This window comes from Manis javanica, chromosome 4, assembly GCF_040802235.1.
Source record: "Manis javanica isolate MJ-LG chromosome 4, MJ_LKY, whole genome shotgun sequence".
NCBI classification, from domain to species: domain Eukaryota; kingdom Metazoa; phylum Chordata; class Mammalia; order Pholidota; family Manidae; genus Manis; species Manis javanica.
Window position 1 is genome coordinate 142,484,882 of NC_133159.1, and position 27,202 is coordinate 142,512,083.

The 27,202-nt window shown below is 38.5% G+C and overlaps 1 protein-coding gene across 6 annotated transcripts in view; it reads left to right on the forward strand.

The window, feature by feature from the left end:
• MYO1D (myosin ID) overlaps positions 1–27,202 on the forward strand; it is a 343,691-nt gene that overhangs the window by 186,729 nt on the left and 129,760 nt on the right. For all 6 annotated transcript variants that reach the window (XM_073235184.1, XM_073235185.1, XM_073235186.1 and 3 more), the window contains one exon: positions 25,664–25,887. In XM_073235184.1, the coding sequence (XP_073091285.1) occupies positions 25,664–25,887 (224 nt within the window). The remainder of the gene's footprint in view (positions 1–25,663; positions 25,888–27,202) is intronic.

Consider the following 27,202-nt stretch of genomic DNA (forward strand, 5'->3'; position numbering starts at 1 on the left):
CAAGAGATTTTTGCCTATGTTTTTTTCTAAGAGTTTGATGGTTTCATGACTTACATTCAGGTCTTTGATCCATTTCAAATTTACTTTTGTGTATGGGGTTAGACAATGATCCAGTTTCATTCTCTTACATGTAGCTGTCCGGTTTTGCCAACACCAGCTGTTGAAGAGGCTGTCATTTCCCCATTGTATGTCCATGGCTCCTTTATCGTTTCTTAATTGACCATATATGTTTGGGTTAATATCTGGACTCTATTCTGTTCGACTGGTCTGTAGGTCTGTTCTTGTGCCAATACCAAATTATCTTAATTACTGTGGCTTTGTAGTAGAGCTTGAAGTTGGGAAGTGAGATCCCCCCTGCTTTATTCTTCCTTCTCAGGATTGCTTTGGCTATTTGAGGTCTTTTGTGGTTCCATATGAAGTTTAAAACTATTTGTTCTAGTTCATTGAAGAATGCTGTTGGTATTTTGATAGGGATTGCATTGAATCTGTAGATTGCTTTAGGCAGGATGATCATTTTGACAACATTAATTCTTCCTAGCCAAGAGCATGTGATTAGTTTTCATTTGTTAGTGTCCTCCTTAATTTCTGTTAAGAGTGTCTTGTAGTTTTCAGGGTATAGGTCTTTCACTTCCTTGGTTAGGTTTATTCCTAGGTATTTTATTCTTTTTGATGCAATTGTGAATGGAATTGTTTTCCTGATTTCTCTTTCTGCTAGTTCATCATTAGTGTATAGGAAAGCAACAGATTTCTGTGTATTAATTTTGTATCCTGCAACTTTGCTGAATTCAGGTATTGGTTCTAGTAATTTTGCAGTGGAGTCTTTAGGGTTTTTTATGTACAATATCATGTCATCTGCAACAGTTTGACTTCTTCTTTACTAATGTAGATGCCTTTTATTTCTTTGTGTTGTCTGATTGCCATGACTAGGGCCTCCAGAACTATGTTGAATAACAGTGGGGAGAGTGGGCATCCCTGTCTTGTTCCCGAACTTAGAGGAAAAGCTTTCAGCTTCTTGCTGTTCAGTATGATGTTGGCTGTGGGTTTGTCGTATATGGCCTTTATTGTGTTGAGGTACTTGCTCTCTATACCCATTTTGTTGAGAGTTTTTATCATGAATGGATGTTGAATTTTGTCAAATGTTCTTTTAGCATCTATGGAAATGATCATGTGGTTTTTGTCCTTCTTTTTGTTGATGTGGTAGATGATGTTGATGAATTTTCGAATGTTGTACTATCCTTGCATCCCTGAGGTGAATCCCAGTTGATCATGGTGTATGATTCTCTTGATGTATTTTTGAATTTGGTTTGCTAATATTTTGTTGAGTATTTTTGCATCTATGTTCATCAGGGTCTGTATTTTTCTTCTTTGGTGGGGTCTTTGCCTGGTTTTGGTATTAGAGTGATGTTGGCTTCATAGAATGAGTTTGGAAGTATTCCCTCCTCTTCTATTTTTTGGAAAACTTTAAGGAGAATGGGTATTATGTCTTCTCTATATGTCTGATAAAATTCAGCGGTGAATCCACTAGTATGCATTTTTAAATAAGTAATAAACATGGATTTGTTCATTCATTACTGAATAGGGACATAAAAATGAAGAAGATAAGACCTCACCCAGAAGAAGCTGATGACCCAGTCGGGAGGAAGATGTGTTAGCACTCACACCAGTGAGGTAGGGTACCCGTAAGGGTGATTCTCAGGTCGGTGACGACCACCAGCTGGCTCAGAGAAGAGGCTCAGACCTGAGCTGGGTAGAGAAGGCTTTCTGGAAGAAGAGATGCCAGGAAGTTTGAGAACCATTCTGTTAGATTCATATTTTACTTGAAAATATATCTACAGGGAAGACAGACCTTGATTTGTATTTCATAAACCATTTATATGGACTGAGTTCATTAGAGCTGGGTTATAGATGTCCTAGTGGGTTAATTATCATTAAGGTTAGTGGCTAAAATGAACTATGACAAATATATGAAACAACGTTTCTACAAAAATATTCAAACATTCTCCATAATAAATGTAGTCTAATTCCAGCCCTTGGAATTACTAAAACAGCCCTTTCAGTGTTACAGAAAAGTTCTTTGGCCTTCCTGGAAAACAGCCATACGGATAATTACGAAATAAACATACATGGCAGCAGTGCAATTTACAGTGACAGAATTAAATTTGGATTTAACGTGAATTTTATAACAAGTATATAAATATTTACTGACTTTTCCCTTATTTATTTAACAAGATGGAAAGATTTAGCTCAGGGTTTGTCTTCTCAAATCACCTCGGTCAACAAGCTCCCATTCTGTCATGTCCTTATTAGTAACTGCCAGTCAAGGCTGGCGGTCACCTGATTTGACTATACTTTTGTTGCCATGGCTTACAAAACTCTTCCTGCACTCTACAAAGCCTTCTGCAACTTGGTTTTTTCACTCAGCATGTTTTTAAGTTTCACTAGGTCCATAATTGCAGCTCTAATTTATTTTCTTTTACTTCTTTATGCTACTTCGTTATATAAAAGTTATTTATTTTACTGATAATACTTACTTAGTTTTTCAACTCTTTGTCATTCCAAGTAATGCTGCAGTGAACATTATTGTACATGTGTCCTTGTCTCCAATTGAGTAAGTCTGTGGGGGGCAGTTACTCTCAAATTTTGAGGAGCCCAAAGAGCTTACCTTAGAAAAGTCAAGAATGTACAAATATACATTCTGTTAGCTGTCAGAGTGATCATGTCCTCACTGGTAGTGTAACCTCTGGACAACTGCACTCACATTAAGATGAGAATTACGAAGGCAAAGAACCTAAGGGTATTACTAAGAAATTAGTTTTTATCTTGTGGATCCCTGAAGGGGCTCAATAATGCTCAGGGTTCCCCAAATCAAACCTTGAAATCTGCTGCTCTAGGGAATATACTTCAGATATTTATTCATATTTCTTCAGATATAATTTCACCCAGAAATGAAATTGCTAGATCATATGGTAGTTCTGTTTTTAATTTTTTAAGGAGCCTCCATACTGCTTTCCACAGTGGCTGCATCAATTTACATTCCCACCAGCAGTGCACGAGGGCCCCCTTTTCTGCACATCTCTGCCAAGGCTTATTATTTCTTGTCTTATAATCCTGTTCTGAAAGGTGTGAGATAATATTTCATTGTGTTTCTGATTTGCATTTCCCTGATAATTAGTGATGTTGAGCATCAAACACATGTTGAGCATGTGTCTGTTGGCCATCTGTATGTCTTTAGAAAGATGTCTATTTGGGTATTCTGCCCATCTTTTTAACTGAATCACTTGGGGTGTTTTTTGTTTTGTTTTGTTTTGGTGTTGAAGTGTATGCGTTCTTTATATATATTTTGGATATTAACCCCTTACCAGATATATCATTTGCAAATATCTTCTCCCATTTACTAGTTTGCCTTTTTGTCCTGTTGATTGTTTCCTTTGCTATGCAAAGGCTTTTTGTGTGATGTAGTCCCAATTATTTATTTTTTGCTTTCGTTTCCCTTGCCTGAGGATACAGATCAAAAAAATATTGCCAGAATTTTAAATTTTGACCAACCTAATATTGATCCGTGAGTATGTCCTTTGCTTTCTTGGAAGTTCAGCTATACTGAGGGATGTTTGTTACACTTCTCTAGCAGAAGGGATATCATGTTATCTATTCTACCTCCCTCCTGCCATATTCAGTGCAATTCCCTTTGAATGGTTTAATAGAAGTTATGTGTCTATTTTCAGGTTTTAAATAGATCTGTGTCGGGGAGGTTAGAGGTCAACGAGACTGGAGGCAGGATGGCCAAGTAGGAGCTTTGTTGCTATAATCTGGGAGAAATCTAATGGGGGGCCTATATCATAGTGATAGTTGAAATGGGGACAGATTTGAGAGGGGGGAGGTAAAACTGGCAGACCATGATAGTTATTTGGATGGGAGAATGCTAAAAGTCAGGAATTAATGATTCCCAGGTTTCCAACCCAGGTTCCTGGATAGCTGGTATCCCTAACAGCTGAGATAGAGATAGAAGGTGCAGAAGCGAGTGCATATTTGGGGAAAATTAATAGTTTGGGGCAGTATGTGTTCAAGATGCCTATGAAACATTCAAGTCAAGATGTTGGATAATGAGAATTGAAGTCAAGGTGTGGCAGGCAGTTGATATGGAGTCAGGGAAGCAAAGGAAATAGCAAATCTCGCGAAGGAAAGACCAGCATCAAACAGAAACATCAGCAAAATAAGGACTGGGAAGTGCCCACTTCATCTGGCAATTAGGAGATCATGGTTTATTCATAATAACCAGCATGTTAGAGTAGGTCAGGGTGACACCAGAATACAGGAGGAGAAGAAAGACAAACAAAAAACCAGAATCCTCCAGCGAGGAAGTATATCCAACATTTACTGGTAAGTAATGGTAATGAAAATAGTTATGGGAAAGGGTTATGTTCTTAATGAAGAAACCGAGGAGTTTTTATCATCAAGACATTTAGTAAAATGAGTATCGAACGTTTAAACCTTACCCCTCCGTATGTTACTAAGCCGTGCTATTACAGTAACATCACTGTATATGAGTCATTGATTTTACTGTTATGAAGAAAGTTTTTGTTGATTTATAAGCCAATATCTGATCGCATTTAGTATTTGTACTTGACAGATGCAAAGCTTGGAACAATAAAAATGCCTCAGCTAAAATTTGACACTGGAACAACAGAGCATCCTCTCTGTCTCTCCCTTCCTTTCCCTCTCTCTCTCTCTCTCTCTACCCCGCCCCCCTTCCTCTCTCTTTCTCTCTTTCTCTATTTTGGGCCCCCTTTTCCTCCTGCTACCCAACTAATGAATAAAAAAGATGAAAGCATATTTGGAAAGTAATGGTGACATGTCAAAAATAATTTGTTTCTTATTTGTCTCCTCTCATATACTGCCAGTAAGAAACCCCTGCCACCCCTTCCCCAACCCCTTCCCGTGTAACTTGGAAACAGATGCTCTGCTCTCCTGAAAGAGCAGCAAATCCGTTGCCCGGGTGATAGCTCATTACTAAGGCAACCAATTTGGTGCATCAGTGTGAATCCCAATTTTTAAATGTAATTATGCCAAGATATGTACATATGCTTGAGATTTGCTTAAAAGGAATCTGTTCCCCCTTCAGAAGGAAAACATTTTCTATGTTAGATGAAAGGAAGGGGGAAATACTGCTTTTATTCTTTGCTATCTTAAATACACCTTTCAAATGAGCTCCCCCAACTATGCTTAGTAAAATAGCTTGCACTGGTTTCTCTCTCACCACGTGTTTTTTGTTTTTTTTTTTTAACATGAGATGTTCCCTTTCCAAGACACCTCTCTCTCCTGAGACCTGTCACTCATAACCCAGCAGATGTTGTCTCCATGACAACACTTTCTGGCCCCTATATGTGGTGGCAGGAAAAAAAAAAAAGGAAAAAAACCATAGCTACTTTCTTATTGCATTTTTCTTTTTTAATTGCTGGAAGCTCAAGAGATTGACTCTTTGTAAGGAATTAATTAGTGAAGAGGAAGTGATTTGGTGAGTAGATGCTTACATTAAATTACAAAACTCCTCTGAACAATTCAGTGAAAATTGCTACCCCAGACTCAAATGAAGAATCTGATAGATAGGGCGAAAAAAGCTTGTCTGGAGGAAGACTGTGTTATACAAGTAGCTGAAGATGTGCGCAACCAAGCCAAACAAAATACCATCGAACCACTGCTGAGCAATTAATTTTTCTTCCTCCTCAACAAAAACTACTGTTTCAAAATAAAATGCATATTTAGGTTCAGGGAGTACTTACTTTAATTACCAACGTTACTAAATCCATTCAACTCATGAAGTTTCCCATTTTCTATAGCTGCCAGGAAGCTCCAGGCTCAGATTTGTACTCAAACCTGGGAACCATTCTCAGCTGGGGATTTCAGTGGTGGCTCTCTCCCTTCCCACCTGCACCCTGACCCCCCCGCCTAGCTGTCCTGTCCTTGCTTGAGTGACTCCACTGTGTGTAACTTTTACTGTAAGATTCCTCCAGTCCTTTTAGAAATAACTAGGTAATGAATGTTAAGGCACTTACTACTTAGTGACTATGCTGATATCATGTAAGATGATTTTTAAAACAGACTTTTCAAAAAAAGACTTTTCTGAAGTACATACTTTTGCCACGTACGGTTGACCCTTGAACAGCATAGGGGTTGAGGCATTGACTCCCTGTGTAGTCAAAAACTGCATATAACTTTTGACTCCCCCAAAGCTTAATTGCTAATAGCCTACTGTTGATTTTATGGTAGTAAATGATAAAATAAACTAGTATCTACATATATTTTAGGCATTCATGACATACCTGACTTTTCCTTAAGTTTTTCGATATTTCTAAGCCATGTTTCTAGTTTATCTACAAGATTGTTCAAACTGTTACACATCTCAAAATTTTTTTTCCAATATGTTTATTGGAAAAAATTCACATATAAGAGGACCTGCGCAGTTCAAACCCATGTTGCTCAAGGGTCATCTATATTTTACTAAGTTAAGACACTTTATGGGTGATAAAATACATCATGGTTACAAATTAGGTATGTAATAGAATGCATGTGTTTTAGGTGTAAGGTTTAAATGCTGAGGTTTATTATTTTTTTCTTACTATGGCAAATGTATATAATTACTACCAAGGAATCTAAGTGTATCAGAAGTTGCTCAGATTCTTTGTCATGGCACATTTAAACACATTCTGCTTGGACCATTAAATTTTGCTAACCAAAAAAAATGTTTATGAAATATTTAGCGTGCTCTGGGAAACATCATTATTTATTTCACATATTTAAAGCATTCAGCTTCTCTTTGTGGGAGACATTTAGAAGCTTTAAATTCTATTGTTTTAATTCCAACAAGTACAGAGTATAAATACCTTTAATATATAAAAGGCCCTTCCAATTAAATTAAATAAATAACTCACCAAAAAACTGACTAAAAATACGGATGATCAGTCCTTAAAGAAAAAAAAAATGCCCAGCAACCATATTTTTACCTATCAAATACTCAGTTTTTTTTTTTAAATCACACACAGTGTTGCTGAGGATATGTATACTCCTGTCATAGGTGTAAATTGGTGGAGAACTTTCTGAAAGGTACTTGAGCAATGTATTTACAAAATAATTTTGAAATTGGGTTTGCCTCTAATCTAGCAATTACACTTCCAGAAAATTTTACCAAGGAAATTCTTAAGAATTTATGTAAAAATTAAGCTGTAAGAATTTTATTTTCAGTATTTTTCATGAAAGGAAATAATGGAGAAAAAGGTTATGAAATTCGTTATATAAAGTTGATATCCATACAGCAAGAAACTAAGCAGCCATTAACAATGACATTGTAAAAAAAGTTAGTAACATTGAAAGTGTTCATGATAAATGTTAAGTGAAAAATGTGTTACAAAAGCAGGATGTTCAATATGATTCCTTTTTAACCACATTGTTAATTCTAGAAGTACCTGTGCACGCATACATGTGCACAAACACACCCATTTTATATACTGAGGAGCAACTGGTAAGTTATTCTTTTTGGGGGGTCTTTATTCATTAGTGAAGAAAAATTTAGGATTATTTATATTCTGTGGTTTTGTCAAAAAGTCTTAATGTTGCCAGACATTGCTATCTATTCAGATTCACTCCAGTGAAGGACTATATTTTTAAGAAAATTTAATTTCAAAATAAGGTGTTTACTAGTCAGCTGTCTTTGCTTGGTTTTGTTGCATTTGTATAGATACCAAAACTCAAAGAAACCACTTTATCATAGAAAATATGTTGGTGACCATCTTGGGGAATGAAAAATACAGTCAAGGACTTGTAATTTAAATGCAGGTACTTTATTCACAAGTTTATTATACTTTAAATAGATTTTAAATAGGAACGACATATAGCTGCACGCACATTGGTCCATCTAAAATTTTAATGAACAGTTTTTATTATAAAATAATAGATTTTCATTGTGAAATATTAAAGAATTACGTAAACAAGGCAGTAACGTCACCATTATCTCACCACCAGAAAAGGTCACTACTATTAACGCTTTGGAATGTATCATTCCAGTCCTTGCCCTACTCTGTCTTATGCACACACACACACACACACACAGACATACACACACACATGGGCATGCACAATTTTTAAAGCTGAAGACATGTTGTGTGCACCGTGAGGGGCTATTCCAGGATGAAAATCAGCAGCAAGATGGTAATGGTTGGGTGCTCTGCCCCTGAACCACTTCCATGGGGTCTTCCTGGCTCCCCTCCTTGACCCTCATCTGCACAATATCACAGTCTTAGTGTTAATGATGATGTTTGTCTGTTCAGAAACCCTTTGGTCACCTACAGAATTAACACCGGACCCTTCCAGAGTCTGGCTCCAGCCAGCTACATCTTGCCCTACAAGACTAGCAGTGAGAAACAACACTATTGTTTCTCACTGAACTTCCAAACCATGTCTTTCTTTTCTACCTATATGCTTATACATACGGTTTGCCTTGCTTTTCATGTTCTAATTAGATTCCACCGCCTCCCTAAAGCCCTCCTGGCCATACCAGTCTAAATGAAATCATCTTTTCTTCCTTCCCCAGAATCCATGTCAGTTCCCTGTGGCTCTCTGAGACACCAAGTGCATTGGGAGGCAAGACTGTGGGCCTTCTGTTGGCTTTAGGTTTGTGTAAGGTTTTAGGTTCAGCATTTCTTTCATCTGTAAAATGATAGGTTTGGATATGGGTACATCTATCACAATCAGGTATGAGGTACATTATGAGTAATTTGTTACTAATAATAAGTGATCAAAGACAATGAATTATTTTGTAAGTAAGAGCTGATTCAAGGTTATTTCTGTAACATTTATACTTGCTTCCTTGAGTGGGTGAGAAAGGCACATCTCAGGGATTGTACAACCCCTGGGAGTGTGTTGCACGTATGAATATCCATAAGGTGTGCCATGGAGGTGTCAGGGCAGGGAACCTCTCAGCTAGATGATCTATAGGATGTCTGCAGCTCAGAAATTAGTGCTGGATTCTCCAATTTCTGTAGTCTGTAGATCATCTATTAATTTTGCATAATTTTCCTACTGCCTCAACTAGATTATAAACTGTTGAGAGAAGCAGTGTCCTTATACTTTTTCATATTCTGCCCAGAGTCCCAACATAATGCCCTGTACACAGTGGCCCTGGGTGGCATTTTATCAATGGTATAATTATATTATCATGACTCAATACTAGGTGTTCAGGATTTATAAAGTTTTATATTAGTTATGTTATATATGAAAGAAGATATTCATTAATACCCAAGAGTTATTCATGTGCATTTAAATGAGCTATCTTCATAATACCAAGCAAATGAGGTAACTAGTAGGTATGAGTTATTCCCTACTGGGAAAGAAGCCTTTAAGTTTTAACCCTGTTGCCAGAATTGAAGAATCACTAACTTCTATGTAAATTCTAGACTCTACTACTGCCTAACCAGCAGAAAGGTCTTGGCTTCTGTCAACCATAAGACACTTGGGTTCCAATCCCAACTCCAACACTTATGGAATGATACTTTTAGGCCTCTGTGTGCCTCAGTTCCTACCTTATAGTGTGGTTGTGAGTATTAAATGAGTTAATATAGCCAGCATACTTTGAATAGTGCCTAGCACGTGGCAGGTATATGTGTTTGTTATTAACACTGCATTATTTTATTAATGTTATTATCATTATTAATCTGGATTTCTATATATTAATTCATCACAGCTATTCCACAAACCACCTGTATTAATTTCCTATGGCTGCTGTAAAAATTAGGGCACATGTAATGGCTTAAAATGACAGAAATTTAATCTATCAAAGTTCTGGAGGCCAGAAGTCTGAAATCAGTTTCACTGGGCCACAATCACAGTGTTGTCAGGGCCATGCTCCCTCTGAAGATTGGAGGGGATAATCCATTGCTTGCCTCTTCCAGCTTCTGCAGGCTGCCAGCATTCTGTGGCTTGTGACTCCAGTCTGCTAGATAGCCTCTCAAAAAGAGGAGGAAGCAGGAACATACTATCAGCTGCTGAGTTAAAGCCAAAGCTAATTAATAACTGTATCTTTTCATGTCATCTGTGGCTTATTAGCTTGAATAGCTAGTTCATTTCCTTGAACGATTCATAATTCGCTTGGCTTGTCTTCACAGCTGTGTGCTGGGAAGGATGAGCTGTTTCATCTAAATGCATCCAAGTAGTCGTCTAACCAAGAACTGATTCCTAATTGGAATCTGATTTTTGTTCATTTGAGACCACAGTATGTAATACTTGTATATTTTAATTTGATGGAATTTTCCAACCAGTTTGTTTTTTTTCCTCTTCCCTTTCATTGCAATAATAGGGGAATTAAATGATTCTCACAGGCCTAGTGAGAAAAGGAGTGATATACAGTGAAAGTTAGGGACTCTTTCTCAACCTCACTGACCTCAAGAGAGAGAATAAGGATGTACCATGTCATATTTTCCTTGGTCGCTTGATAGAATGCAGTGACACTGAAGTACTGACTTTTGCCAATGAAAGAAAAGGCAAAGGAGGAGTTTTTTTTCCCAAAAAACCTTTTAATTGGAATGAACAGGGAAGTAGGAACTTAATTTAGAATATGCCTATTTTCATAACTATAACAGAACCAACTTACTTGAGATGAAGATTTTACAGGGTTAGCTAACTTCTCTTCACATACAAGGAATATTCACTGAAAACCAGGTTTTTTCATGCATCATGTTGCTCATTGGCAAACTGTCAACAGTTTTTTGAGTTGGTGTTTATTCACGTTAGACTGCTCTAGAACTATTCACCATCAGCACTGATTTTTAAATCCCATTAGGACTGGAGAGTTGTGTGGCAGCTGCCATGTCTTTCTCCCTTGAGTGCTTTATAATTTGCTTGGCTCTTCTTCAGTTGTGTGCCTGGATGAGCTGTCTATTCCTTCTCAGTGAGCTCTTAAACCCTAAGATAACTGAGCCCTTCCTGGATGTAAAACATTCCATGGGGCCTTTTTTTTACAGATAAACCAGTCATCTTTAAAACTTCTAATAAAGATACTTAGTTTATTCAGGCCAACAAGTTCATTCAAAAACATGTTTATTGCTAGCACTCTGAAAATACAGTGATGAATATAATAGCAATAGTCCTTGTCTTCCTGGAGCACACATTTCTAATTAAAGAGTGAGGCAAAAAAAATAAATCAACAAATAATTACAAGTTGTGTAAGAGTACCAAGGAAAGGAAGGGCCGGGTTGGGGCAGTCATGCAGAGGACAAGGGAAGTGTACCTTGGTCAGGGAGGACATCTCTGAGGAGGGGCCAGTAAGCTGAGACGTGAAGAATGAGAAGGACTCAACCCTAGGAAACATCCAAGGAGAAAAAAATTCAGGCAGAGAGGAATACACAAGCAAAGAGGCTGAGACAAGAAAGGACTTGGACATCGGAAGGCATTTAAGCAGTAGCACTACAGTGTCTGTGCTTCTGTCCCTTTTTACCGCCGGCGCACATCCATTTCTTTAAGGTTTGGGGCAGCAGGGTTTGTGTCTGTACAACTTTTCAGCCGGAGGTTTGGGTTTGGGTTTTCTGGAAGGACACCTGGAGGGCAGCTGAAGCCGAGTCCCATGAAACATTGATCACAAGCCAACTGAGATAAATGAAAAAAAAAGAAAAAGAAGGTAGATTTTGATGACCCTAAGATGTTTACAAGGTTCACATACAGAAAGAACTGGTTAGCAGTGTAAGTAAGGCTGGTGTTCATGTGGAAAGCAGTTTGATATGTTCTCTGAAGATATGCTTGATTTTGCATGAAACTGCTGATTTATTATGACTGGATCTTAAAATCTATCATTTATACCCCTTTCACTATAGCTTATGCCTTTTGCTTTCAAGTAATTTTATATATGTGTGTGTGTCCATTTGTGGGTGGGGGTATATATATATATATATGTATTTTTATTTTCCCCCATGATTTCTTCCTTTTTACAGCACTATTTCAGAGGAGACGTTCTCATAAAGATTTCCAATGTTAGCTCTTGCTTAATGCCTGCCCAGGTAGGAGCTGACTTCGATCTAGTCCACTCACATGAGTTTTATTCAAATAGAACATTTCTCCCATCTTATTCATCAGCTGTAGCTGGTAACTCATTTGTATTTCAAACAATCTAGAGCTTTAGTGGGCATTTCACACATCTTCAATTATGAATAATCTACTGAAATAGGCACAACCTCCTGCCATTCATGAATTGATTGTAAAATAAAGGCTGTCTCCTACTTGTGATTAAGTGACCCCACCCTTGCCCCATAAAACTTATATTTTAACAAAATTAATTTGTTTTATGGGCACATGTTTGATTTTAAAGTAGAGAAGTCCTTTCTAAGCATACAGCAAAAGAACTCATAAAGGCCAAGATAGATAGCCCAAAACTTTAAAACTTCTGTTTCTTAAGAAATACAGTTGTTGCCCAAAACAAAAGAAAGTGAGGAAGGGAGACAGACATAATTCGAATTGGCATAGTGTATAATGGTGATTTATTTCATATAACTGGAAGCCTCTCTAGTCAGCCTTCTCCGATCATCCTCATCCCAAGTGTGGCTCCCCCTTGTGGTTGAAAGATGACTTCTAACCATTTCAGCATCCGTGTTTCTTCCATGTTCAGGGAGAGTCACTTCTAGAAGTCCTTGGACATTTTCTCAGAAACGTGATAAATAATCTCTCTCATAACCACCTAGCAAAATTCTTGTCATGTTTTATTGGCCTGAACCAATAACCAAGTCCACAAGATGGTAAAGGCAAAATGCTAAGAAGTCCTTGTAAATGTAATAAAAAGTTACTTATCTCATACATAAGAAGTTACTGATCATTATGTGAAATTATGCATATGTGACGGTCAAAAAAAAAAGAGACCATTCACAAAAGAAAAAACTCAAATAGCTAATGAGTTCTAAAAAGTTGAATAGCACTAATAAAGTAATTTAATCATAGCAACACTATATAATCCTATTAATCTAGTTGATTCTTTTTAACTGTTTACGTGGTAGAATTTGGAAATGAGTGCTTTATTATGTGGCACTTGAAAACATAAATGGGCTACAACAGCAATGCTGTTTCTAGAACTTTGCCATAATCATTTGTGTGCATAAATTTGCATACAATGATACTACTAAAGTGATATTTATAATTGGAAAAAATACACTAGAAATATCTTACAGTAGGGGGTTTGGTTAGCTGAATTAAATTCATTTAAGTACTGTGAGATCATTCAGAATCACATTATAGGAAGATACTTGATCACATGGGGAAATATGCCTGATGTATCAAATAAAAAGCATTTCAAAGAATTTTATCATTATTATATGATCTCAGTTATGTATGTTTGTTAAATAAAGGAAAAGTAAATCCATTTGACTACATAAAATTAAAAAAAAAAAACTTACATATGGCAGTGTACCCTAAACAGCATCAAAAGGTCATTGACGTTCTAGAAAAAGATTTCAAACACCAATGACCAAAGGAAGGTCTCCTTTATTTATAAGAAGCTCCTACAAGTCGATAAAAAAGAAATGCAAAGAAAATGGATAAAATAGAAATATTCAGTTTACAAAAAAGAATTCTAAATGACTGATAAAAATATAAATTTATTTTTTAAATAGATTCTAGAGAAGTTAGTGGAAAAATTGATCATATTCTTGTTGGCATCCATTTTATATCTGTTCTGACTTGGTATGTAACTAAGAAGCCTCAACTTCCAAATATTGTGTTTGTTATAAAACATTTCTTGGGGAACAAATAGATTAAGTAGTAGGATTTTTCAGATTTATAAGTATAAGATTATGTTTCTGGTAGAATTTTCAATTACAAAGATAATTACAGTTATGTGCACAAATATAAAATCTCAACATCACTGAGAAAATCTACATTTTTATCTAGAGTTTTCTCTAAATCATAACATTTCTTCATGTCACCACATTATTCTAGCATGATCTACTTACTAATCTGGTCACATGTATCACCTATTATGATAAATCATGCACCCAAATAATGCAGTTGTATACTTTTTCTTTTTGTAATTGAGTTATAACCATTAATGGTATTCATAGTTATTTAATCATATTATGTTCAATTCGTGTTGTATAAACTTGAACTGTCGAAAAACTATCTGCCTTTAATTGTACATTTTCTTATCTTGCCATTCCCCTTTACACTAATTACAATCTAAGACAGGAAAATGAAAAGAGGAATTATTTGATGTTTACCCTAAGTAATCCAAGGGACCTTGTCCAGATTATTCCCTTCCCTCAAGATTTGGAAATTCCCCTCCATGGAAGCATCTTCACCCAGTATTGCTGTCCTAGTGCACACTGGTAACTAAGTGTTGGCATGTGGAGCTGCAGGGGTACATTGAGGAAGACTGATCAACAAAACCCTGCTAGCACCATGTTCCATTGCCTCCCACGAGAGTCAGGCTGCCAACAAGAGCTGTGAATTTTAATTGCTTTTCTCTGTAGAAGCAGGGTACGTAGGTCCAAAGCTAAGCATTTGCCAACAAAAATACATTAATGCGTGACTTAAAGAAACCTATATTAAATATAGCCCCTGCTCTTTTTATGGTGAATTATTAATAAGATAAATGTATAACACTATGGTACAAGTATATATAAAAAATAAGAGCTTTTAAAGTACCTATTTTTAATGCATGTCAAGTGCCTAGCACAAGGCCTCGCACATAATAGTGAAATAACATTTTCTCTCCCTTCCCTTAATGGTAAGAACAGTAATCAGATGAACATCAAAGATAGTGGTTGTCGGCTCCATGTGCACATTGTATCAGAAAGAACCTTTGAAATAACTCTTAAAATGTTTGTTCATTATCAGATAGTAGAATATTAGTGTGTGCTCTTATAACATGCTTGCTTTACAGATGCAGGGCCTCCAGGCTATGAAGGTTGACTCCCCAGTGCCCCTCAGTAGTTGGGAAATGCTGGCCTCTCCCTCCAGGGCAGGACTCCTTCCACTCCACCAGACACCGGGACAGCCAGGGAGCTGTCCCTCTGGGTGGTGCTGGACTTTCTTGAAACACCCTCTGTAACGGAGGAATTCAAGCTTTGTTACATGGAGGTTTACGCCGTACTGGCGTTTGACCAGATCTTATTTCTTAAGGAATTGGAGTTCTTTCTCAGTCATCTCAATAACATTTTGTTTTTTTCTAGGATATCATAGGTGTCTCCTGTTTTCCTCCACACTTCCTACAGAAATCACATGTACACTAGGAATTTGGGAAACTCCTCAAAATAATGCTTAAACCAAAGTGGCATATCTTACCCCCTTTGAAATGAATGAGTAATCTGTGTACAAAGGATTCTATAGTCAGATATGTTTTTATTTAATTCTGTTGAACAAAGTTAAAATTGGTTTATTTACATGTAGCTTCTCAGAGCATTTTCATATGCTTCTGTGTCATGGATCTCCAAAAAGGAACTGCACTATGCAACTTTCCCAAACTTACTGAAAATGGAACTTTTTTTCAGAGCACATTTCCAAGGCCCTATGTCCCCGGATTCACCTTGGAGCTCTGTAGAAGAGAGTGCTAGGATGCACCTTTGCTGGTCCTTTCAGATATCAGTTATTATCTGAATTTATTTGTAATCTAGGGAGCCATTCAAAATTGAGACCATTTGCAAGCATCTGAAGCATTGTTATGCAAGATAAAAACCCAACTGTACTGTGAGCAGGTGATGAGCCACCTCAGTATTAGATGGAGGTGGATCTGGGCCTGGAGAAGGTAGTGGGTATCTTCAGACAAAGCCAGAACATCCCTAGATGCCTCAGTGGATGTGCTCAAATGCCCAAACACTTGAGCAAAATGCTATAATTCTATGTCAATAAGCAATTTTGAGACAGCCTTAACCTTGGAGATTTTGAAGATGAATTACCCATCTTTACCTCCCCGTCTTAAGCAAACAAAGCAAGCAATCACTTCAGAGCAGCCCTACAGAGTGTTTACTTTTGAACAACACTGAGTCCTGCCTGAAAGGCCCATCAGAATTACTCAGCCTATTAGCAGGAGTAATGTTATTTTCATTTGTCTTCAAAATAATTGTAATTTGGGTTTTGTTGACGGAGTTAATGTTGAGCTGTTCTTTTGATAGTAATTGACCAAGAGGTTCAGTTGCTTCTTGAGGTTAGAGTTACAAGGAGGTTGTCGAATCATGGCATCATCATAGTAGAGAAATCATTAATAGGCGGCAATCATATACACTAAAGAATTGCTAAGCTCATGGGTCTGGATAAGGGTACATGTAAAGTTTACGAGTCCGAAATGAAGTTTCATAGGTCAACTGAATCAGCAAGCTGGTGTACCAGACCAAGGTAGAGCAACTCAGGGGTGATCATGTCTAAAGTACACTCCCCCAGGCATGCACACCACCCTACATACATAATTAAGTTCATCAGGACAGCTTAGAATGATAGACTCACACACACTCTTGTATTTTTGGTCTCTGTCTTTATTTTAATGGTTTTAGCTTTGGTTAGATTTGGTTATTTCACTGCTTCTTAATTTTCCCCTAGATCATCTCAAAATGCTACTAGTTTATCTGTAAAAGTAAGGAATTTTTGTGTCAAAATTTAAACTAAAAACCTACAAATTATATCTACTCTGTCTTCTTGGTCTATATTAACCTGCTATTCTGGTAAAAACATGGGTACCAGCCTTTTAAAAATAGTACATCAGACCTTTATTCATTTTGTCCCTCATAGAAAGATTTGAGTTAAAGAGGAATAGCTCAGGAAGATCTTACTGCCTTTGAGTGTTCTTTAAAATAACACCTAAAACAGGCTACACCTTCATTAATTAATCATGAAATATCCCAAATAGGGTGCAGCTGTCATTCTGCAGTAGTCTCCCCTTATCCACTGGGGATATGTCCTGAAACCATAGATAATACTGAACTCTATATATACTATGCTTTTTTCCTATACAATCACACCTGTGATAAAGTTTAACTTACAAATTAGGCACAGTAATAGAGACTCCAAACATTAACCCAAACATATGTGGTCAACTAATATTCGATAAAGGGGCCATGGACATACAATGGGGAAATGACAGTCTCTTCAACAGATGCTGCTGGCAAAACTGGACAGCTACATGTAAGAGAATGAAACTGGATCACTGTCTAACCCCATACACAAAAGTAAATTCGAAATGGATCAAAGATTTGAATGTAAGTCATGAAACCATAAAACTCTTAGAAGAAAACATAGGCAAAAATCTCTTAGACATAAACATCAGTGACCTCTTCTTGAACATATCTCCCCGGGCAAGGGAAACAAAAGCAAAAATGAACAAATGGGACTATATCAAGCTGAAAAGCTTCTGTACAGCAAAGGGCACCATCAATAGAACCAAAAGGTACCCTACAGTATGGGAGAATATATTCGTAAATGACAGATCCGACAAAGGGTTGACATCCAAAATATATAAAGAGCCCACACACCTCAACAAACAAAAAGCAAATAATCCAATTAAAAAATGGGCAGAGGAGCTGAATAGACAGTTCTCTAAAGAAGAAATTCAGATGGCCAACAGACACATGAAAAGATGCTCCACATCACTTGTCATCAGAGAAATGCAAATTAAAACCACAATGAGATATCATCTCACACCAGTAAGGATGGCTACCATCCAAAAGACAAAAAACAACAAATGTTGGTGAGGTTGTGGAGAAAGGGGAACCCTCCTACACTGTTGGTGGGAATGTAAATTAGTTCAACCATTGTGGAAAGCAGTATGGAGGTTCCTCAAAATGCTCAAAATAGAAATAACATTTGACGCAGGAATTCCACTCCTAGGAATTTACCCCAAGAATGCAGCACTCCAGTTTGAAAAAGACAGATGCACCCCTATATTTATTGCTGCACTATTTACAATAGCCAAGATATGGAAGCAACCTAAATGTCCATCAGTAGGTGAATGGATAAAGAAGATGTGGTACATGTACACAATGGAATATTACTCAGCTATAAGAAAAAACAGATCCTACCGTTTGCAACAACATGGATGGAGCTAGAGGGTATTATGCTCAGTTAAATAAGCCAGGCAGAGAAAGACAAGTACCAAATGATTTCACTCATATGTGGAGTATAAGAACAAAAGAAAACTGAAGGAACAAAACAGCAGCAGAAGCACAGAACCCAAGAATGGACTAACAGTTAGTTACCAAAGGGAAAGGAACTGGGGAGGATGGGTGGGAGGGGAGGGATAAGGGCGGGAAAAAAGAAAGGGGGCATTACGATTAACATGTATAGTGTGGGGGTGGGACACGGGGAGGGCTGTGCAACACAGAGAAGACAAGTAGTGATTTTACAGCATCATACTATGTTGATGGACAGTGACTGTGAACAGGTGTGTCGGGGGGACTTGGTGAAGGGGGGAGCCTAGTAAACATAATGTCCTTCATGTAATTATAGATTAATGATACCAAAATAAAACTAATTTAAAAAAATTAAAAACTAAATAAATAAATAATAAATAAATAAGTAAAATAGGCACAGTAAGAGATTAACAACAATAAGTAATAATTAAATAGAACAATTATAAATACTATGATAAAAGTTATATGAATGTGGTCCCTTCTCTCTGTCTCTTAAAATATCTTGTTGTACAGCACTCACTCTTCAAGTACTTATGATGATATGAGATGATAAAATGCCTATGTAACAAGATGGAGTGAGGTGAACAACATAGGCGTGATGTGGTGTTAGGCTACTGTTGACATTCTGACCATATGTCAGAAGGAGCAAAATCTGCTTACAGACTGTAGTTGACTGCAAGAAACTGGCACCACGAATAAGGGCATACTACCGAAGTTTGATGAGATATCAAATTATACCATGGATACCAAAGATAGGATTTGTGTGTTTTACAATTTACTCAGAGTTCAACCTGGTACCTAAATAAATTATCCTCTACCTCAACTCTTTAACAACCATAAACTGTTAGAACTCTGCCAGAATTACTATATGAGGAACTTAAGGTTAGAAATAGAAGGTGCTTCTCTCAAAAGTTGTTCCTAGGCATGGAGTGCCTGGGGGAATTATGGAAGCCATGAGAATATCCAATTTAGAGCACCAGGCAGCTGTTTGGAAACAGGACAGAAAGGGTCGAACACCCATAATTATTAGGAAACAAAAACAAAAAAAACATGGAGAACTAGGGGGAAAAAGGAAAGAAGGAAAGCTGATCTGTATTTCTGCAACTGAAGATATATAATTGACCTACTTCTTAACAGAGTGTAACCTGTTAAGAATACTACATCTTTTGCAAAGTGTGTCTTCTACTGTAATGACTGCCAGATGTTGTTCTGAAACGCCTGACCACTAAGGAGGTATGCACCAGAGGAAAACATTGCAGAATTAGGATAGCAGTATAAAAACATCTGGTGAAACATGGCCAATCATGTTTATATCCAGTCCCTCTCAAAACCCCTAAATGAGCAGAAAGGGATAAAAATTGGAGAGACCCACAAGGACATATAGAACCATCATGGAAAACAACAGCAGGCAAGAGGCATCAATAAAACTTTGGAAGTAAGTGAACATGCGGTAACTCCCCAAGCAGGTGGAGAAAGCTGAAAAATAAGTGCCTGTAGAGAAGAGGTCAGACAAGCAAGCCAGCCAGAAGGGCTGTAGGAAGGTTCAGGGGTGGGAAAGACCCGGTGCCTGTGCAGGGACGGGTGAGGGGTGGGGCTGAAGGAGGAGGTTGATTGACAGTCTGTATATAAAGAGCACTTAGGTGCTCAGGTCTCCTAATAGGCCTACAAAGCCAGATGGCTACCTCCGTGTCATTCTGATAGAACACACGAGGCTTATCTGAAGATACTGAACTGGAGAACCCCTTGCCCTGGGGACACCAGGCACAGTGAGGAGCGGGTCCAGGCCATATTGAAACCAAGGAAATTAAATGGAAGTCCAGACACTGACAATTCCTCCCATCCCCTTCACTCCACACTGGCAGCAAAGCAAAGGTACTTTGATTCACTGACACTCCGGGGTTCCGCACAGCTCGTTGGTCCCCACCTCTTCACCCTCTACAGTGAAGTCCGCGGCGAAGCACATACACAGACTTTCCAAGTGGTGTTTCGCTCTTTAGTGAATGGAACAGCCAAGGATCCCCAAACATTGGAGGAAGGCCTCTAACAGAAGGTCAAGACCAAGACTGATGGGGGAAGAACAAATACAGTGCAGAGAACAGCGTAAAAAGTAAAACTATGATTTATATATTCAGAAAGGAAGGACAAGATGCTGCTTTTGTAAAACAAGAAGAAACATGCTTTTCAAAGGAATTTTTGGAGAACAAGCTCTTGAAAATGGGACACACGACAGCTGAAATGAAAGATTGAGTATCGGGCCCAGATGAAGTTGAAAACATTCCTTCAGCAAATGCTGTTGAGTGGCTACTATGTCACTGGCCTTGTTCTAGGCAATGGAGATTCATCAGTGAGCAAAAGAGATGAAGATCCCTGGCCTAGCAGAGCTGAACTTCCAGTGTGGGAAGAGCACAACCTACACAGTGACACGTAATTACCGCGGTGTGTTAAGTCTTAACGCCGGAGGCAAGAGAAGAAAACAGAGAGTAGTAAGGTGAATGGAGAGTCCCAGGAGGGGAGGGGAGGCAGGTTGGCTTTTTAAATAGGGTGGTCAGGGCTGGCCTCGTCGGGATGGTGACAGCTGGGCAGACAGAGAGTGAGGAGGTTAGCCATGTGGTGTCTGGGGCAGATCATCCCACGTGGAGGGAATAGCGAGCTCAGAGGCTGTGAGACCAGAGGGTACAGAAGGGACCCAGTGTGGCCGGAGTGAGTGAGGGAGAGGACGCTGGGAGGGGAGGCGGGCAGTACCCTGCCGGTGTGCAGGGGAGCCTGGCAGGCTGCGGAGGGACTCTGGCCTTTACTCTGAAGTGGAGAGCCATGATAGAGTGTTTGGCAGAGAAGTGACATGATCTGACTTTCATCTTAAAGGATCACTCCAGCTACTGTGCTGGGAAATGACTAGATGGGGGTAAGGATACTGGAGAGGAACTGGATCCAAAACTCTGTGGCAAGGCAGTGAGCCCTGTGGCTCTAACTTTCTTTATACCTCAGGTGTTCTTCTGAGTCAGCCTCTCTTGTTTCCGTCTATCCTCTTTTCTAGCTAAGCAAGGACTTCCTGCCCTCCCCACTGTCCGTCTGCTCTCTGCTTTTTATCTTCTGCTGACTTCCCCTCCTGGATCCCATTATGTCTCCTTCAACTGTCAGCTTCCAGTCCCTTGCATCATATCATAAAGCACGTAATGTCTGGTTGGTTCCACTTTTAGTGTTAATGCTGTTTCATCAAGAGCCCCTTTGGCTACCTTGTTTTGTTGAGCCTCTATAGCATATGCAAATAAGAATTAGTCATTTGCTTATTGAATATAACACTTAATTTTCTGCTTTCTGATACTCCATCACCAGGCAAAGCCCTTTACAGAGGTAAGCTTTGTATGACTCTTGAAAAACCCAGCACCTTAAGTTGCTTTAAACAAAGAGGGAAATGGAAAAATCTGTCTTATATCTTAAATTCCAGCCTGCAGAATACACAGACACACAAACTTTTATAGATTGTAAAAAAAAAAAAAAAAATGCATGAATCATTTTTTGTATAAAACCATTTTCCTCTGTAATTTCTCAGTGCTACTTTTTCTCTGATATTAAAAAAATAAAGCCTAACAGACTTCTGATAAAGTTGATACAGGGTCACAAAATACCTTCCCCCAAATTTTCAGAAGTTAATAATAAAAAGTAAGAAAATAGCATGCCATCAACCCTGAAACCAAGAAAAGATTCCAACTTCATATCGTAAGCTTTGAGAAGTGCCATACAGAAAAAGAAAAATGGGACCAAATTGAAAGAAGGTGCTGAAAAAAAACATTTCCCAAAGAGAAGAATGGAATATAGACAAGCACAAGGAAGGAATTCTGAAAAGTCTCTTTACTTTTGAAAGTGCTGGCACTAAGTAAAAAGGTGTACCGGGGGGAGGCTTGGAAAGAGCCACACCCCCACTGGGGACAGGTTTTTCCATCAGGAAGACTTTTCTCCCCCAGGCAAGAAGAGTCAAGAAAGGTTTACCATTTTTTCCTGCCACTGATATAACAATAAGTGGGCAAGGAATAGGGGAAGCATCTGCTGGATTAATTATTACAGCTGCACCAAGAAGAAGCTCCATAAAATATATATATATATATATATATATATATATATATATATATATATATATATATATATATGTATGTATGTATCTGTCCTTAACAAAGGCAAAAGACTACAATACATCCCAGACTCAGCGAAGCAAACCTCTGGTGTATTTATTTCACTCGGGTTAAGAAAGGAACTCAGTGGCAGCTACCCAAACCCTGGCTCTCTTTCCATTCCGCTTGGGCAGCTGAACGGCTGGATAGGGCATATAAGCCATGCCGTCCAGTCCGTATCATTGGTGGAAGAATAAAGCAGTTCCCAATCCAACACTATCAGGGGACAAACGGTGGGCTGAGAAAGACTGGCTCACATTCCTTAAAGAGTTTCAGGTCACACTGACATGTGACTGAGGCAGAAAACCTGCACATATAAAAAATTAGCAGAGCCTGCTAAGAAAAAGAGAATAGACTTTCAGACAGTCATAACAACTAATGCTTACTGAACACCGGCTACCCACCAGGCACTATTTTAAGGGTTTTGTGTATATTAACTCCTTTAGTCTTCACAGCAACACTACAAGATAAGCACCATTATCGTCCCTATTTTGCAGGTAAGAAAACTAAGGCACAGCGGGATTAAGAAGCTTGGCCAAGGGGGATGGAGGTATGGGTGAAATAGGTAAAAGGGGAACAAAATCAGGAAGAGAAGCTGCCCCAGATTTACCCAGCTGGTAAGAGTGGGGCCAGGGTTTGAACACAAGCAGCCTGAGTCCAAAACTTGTTCTCAATTACCCTGCTCTTGTTCCCCAAGAAACAGTATTTTAAGCAACTGCTGTGATTCTCAGGGAAATTGAAGAGAATACAAATTTACTGGCCATGAACTCTTTCTTGAAAACTGCTAGAGGGAGGAAAAACGAAGAAAAAGAAAGGCTACAATACATCCCAGACTCAGTGAAGCAAACCTCTGATGCACTTATTTCATCAGGAATCCAATGTGGAAGAGTACTTTAAAAGGTCCCAGGACAGGACTGCACTGTGAAAAAGAGCATAAGAATACAGGGCACATCAAAGAAAAAGATTTACTCGGTGTGCTGGACAATTGGAAAACTGCTGATCATTTGGTGCATCTGTTAGAGCATTTGGCAACAATTAGCAGTTGGTATATAGAAAATAAAGCAGGTTTTTAAAAGTCAGTTGTTAACTATAAGTAAAAACAAATTTATGTGACAAAGTACAGGAAGTATAGTCATGCTATACTCCCTGGCATGGAGATAAACCAAATGTCTATGTAAAATATATATACATATATAAATCACTTACAGATATTATAGGTAATATAACATGTAATCATGTAAACCCTATCGACAACATTTTTATGTAATTATTCTTGGGATGATAGAGGAGAGGTAAGGGTAGTGGTAAGAGCCAAATTACCAACTTGTGTAATTTGGATAGTGTCTAAAATGATCAGCCAGAAATGGCAGCATATGTGCATCATTTGTAGATACCAGAAGAAGCAGTTAAGGTAGTTTGTGTGGAATGAGACTGCTGGGCAGGGTTAGGAGGGCACGAGGAAGGGCTGCTGTCTGTTTTTATAAGTATTTTGGTGCTGTTTGTTTTCCTCAGTTATGCAGAACTTAAGCCAACAGCACCAATGAAATTTTAAACATCAAAAAATAAAAACCTTACTCTTAAAGTATTTCCTTATAAAATGCTTTTTTTTTCAAATTGCTAAGCATCTAACCACAAATACTTTATTAAAAGCTTTCTAAAACACTTCATGAAAATCAAAGATTGATTTTCTGTATCGATGTGGCTCCAGGGAGTCTTAATTTCTGTCCTCTTTAAAAAAAGAGAAGCAACAAACAGGGTGAAACTTTAAAAATGTGTGCTGTTTAAGAAATTGAATCCCAGACTTCCACCCTCAAATTGTATTTTTCTGTTTTCCAAGATACTAAAGAAGGGGCCTGTATTTTAGCACTTGGTGGAGGCGTAACAAAGCCATCTGCACACCGGATTGATCTACAAGGAAGAGAGCCATTTTGACTAGAAAGGGTCCCTGTGCTGAGCCACATGCACTGATGAGCTATTTCCTTGCCTCACTTTCTTCATATATTCTGCTTATACATGAGCTCTGGGTTCCCATCACAAGTTGCTCATGTCTCATGTTTCCCTTACATATCCTGGCTTTCCTTGACCCATTAGGTCCTCTTTGGGGTCTTGATAACAGCCTTGTGTGTAGTTTGCAAACAGGCCTGTCTTTATTGTGCAGCAGGCTGAAGAAGGAGAACTTTGTAAGCACGCAGTGCCCATGTAGGAGCCTGCATGCAGACAGACCTGGAATGACGGAATAAAAGAGGCCCTGGGCATGCTTTTCTGAGAAACTGTTGGACACGGGTGGGGATTTAAGAAGAAATAAAAGACACCTGAGGGCGTGTGGAGACTCCATACTGTGGGTTTTGACTAGAGGTTGAAAATCTTGGTCCTGAGAGGCCAGAGACAAGGAGGGAGGTAATACCACCAACCCAAGAATTGGAATGGTTATTAAGTAACCGCAGTAACACATCAACTAGAGCATGATGGCAGTGTGTACAAGGAGTTTATTCAAGAAAACAGAGTGGTTTAAGGTCTTGGAGACTGCAGTAGCAGAAAGGAAAAGAAAGGGGTTTATATTAGAAATACTAAGGAAGAAAGAGGAAGCTTGGTGGTAGCAAGGATATGTAGGGAAGAGCAGTAATGGAGTGACAGTTACACAAAATGTCTTTCTACTTGGGTGATGGAGAAGTACAGGAACCTGGACAAAGGATCCTGGAAAAAATGTAGGTATCTCTGACTTCACCAGGCCTGGATAAAATGAGCATTGAGACATTTATATGTTCTCTAATTGATTTCTGAGCACTGAAAATTTTTTAACAAAGATTCATTTGATATTCCTAGATCTGTTTTACCTCTTCCCCAGGAATATATCTAACTTTGTGGGAGTTTATATAGCACCTGCGGGGAGGGACTGACAGGGTGTGTATAAGTCAGTTTGTAAGTCCAGTGTGACATTATACTAGTGGCCAAGGTATATATTCTATATAAAGCTCGGTTTCATAAGATAACTGTAGATGTGGATGGCTTCTGGGTCTGGCTCATTTTGCGTCCTTTAAACATTCTTAAAATACTTATCCAGAGATGTCTGTCTTTTGGTTTCTTCTTTTCATGACCATAAAGTTAAAACAGGACTCTGATTCAGTCAGCCCGCCCTCCAGCGTACAGTGATCCCCCAGACAGCTGGAACAGAAGGACGCATGTGACTCCTGGCGCCACCTCTTGGTGGCAGGCAGAACGGACACACTTTGGCTCTTGATTTTGTTGGCACATCCAGGTTCCCCCTCTGGAATTTATAAGTAGAGGAGCTCCTACAATTTCAAAGTTATCTACTACTCGGTCAACCCGCAGTGTTTTCCTTTTTTTTTCTCTTCTATAAAGGTGTGGCGGGGCACCCTGGCCCGCATGCGGTACCGGAGGACCCAGGCAGCTCTGACAATCATCAGATACTACCGGCGCTACAAAGTGAAGTCCTACATCCATGAGGTGGCCAGGCGCTTCCACGGCATCAAGGCAATGAGAGACCGTGGGAAGCATGTGAAGTGGCCAACCCCACCTAAAGTTCTCCGGCATTTCGAGGAAACCCTACAGGCAATTTTTAATAGGTAAGAACTTGTTGATAAGCGCTACATCCATTCGTGGCAGCGACTTAATACATCAAGTCACAAATCTGAGACTGTGATAGTAGTGGCTGAGTTATTTGCTCTTATGACACTTTTACCTTATGTAGGTTTGGGATTCAGAGGGCATCTGCTTACCTCTCAAAATAATGAGTCTGTCCATGTATTATTCCTGTAGCAGTTGACTGAAGTGTGTGCCCCAGCCCCCGGGTCAAGCCATAGTTAAGCTATTGGCATGCTGGCAAGAAATAACTATTTATTAAAATCACCACACGTAACTCAAACCAGAAAGTCCGTTAATCTTTCTAACCAGTGGGTCTCTTTCCTGCTGCACCTTAGAATCACCAGGAGTTTATGAAACGTACAAATGCTCAAGTCCCACCTCCAGAAAGCCCTGTTTAAGGGACTTGAGTAGGGCAGCCCAAGCAGAGGTCGTTTTTGAAATTCCCAGATGATTTTAAAGTGCAAGGAGAAAAACAGCTGTTTTAGAGAAAGCTATTTTTTTTTTACATAAATGAACAAATGCCCATGTAAAATTTGGTACCTTTCCAATTGATCTTCATTTTTTTATAAACTGCCCTGATTCTGAGTTTGTAGTTATTCATAGCTCCTTTCTCCTCACTTTTTGAGCTTATTTGTTACCAGTGTATACCAGATATATTTAGCAGTGTCTTAGATACAGCCATCTAATCACATAACCTAAGCAAATGGTTCTCAGATGTGGTCCTTTGGCAGCATGGTATTCCACAAAGAACCCTATACAATAATTGGTATAATGAATGTAAAAGAACTAATTTATAATTCTGTGCCAAATCAGATTTTATCTTCCTTAGATGTTGCTCTGTATAATTGGTGGCAGCTATCAGAAGATAAGAATGCATAGCAGAAAAAATATTTAAGACACATCTCATTTGCTTTGTGTTTAAAGAAATGATACCTCATTTTTAAAAAATCGAACAATATAGAATTCTTGAAAGCAAAATAACTCACAGTTCTCAGATCTAGTACTATAAATTTTAGTTGTAAATCATGGCAGCCTTTTTCATGTACAGATTTTTTTTTGTAAATGGTATATCCTCTGTAACCGGCATTTTGACATAATTTAAAAAGCAAACTAAGCTATACATCAGTACAGGCTCATTGTCTTTTTAAAAAGTGAAATAATGTAAACATATGTAGGATATAAAGTTGAAATCCTCCCCACCTCCTCTCCTCTGTCCCATTTTATTTTTGCCCCTGAGATACCACTTATTAACAATTAGTTCATATCCTTCTAAGTCTGTGTCTGTGCATTTACAGA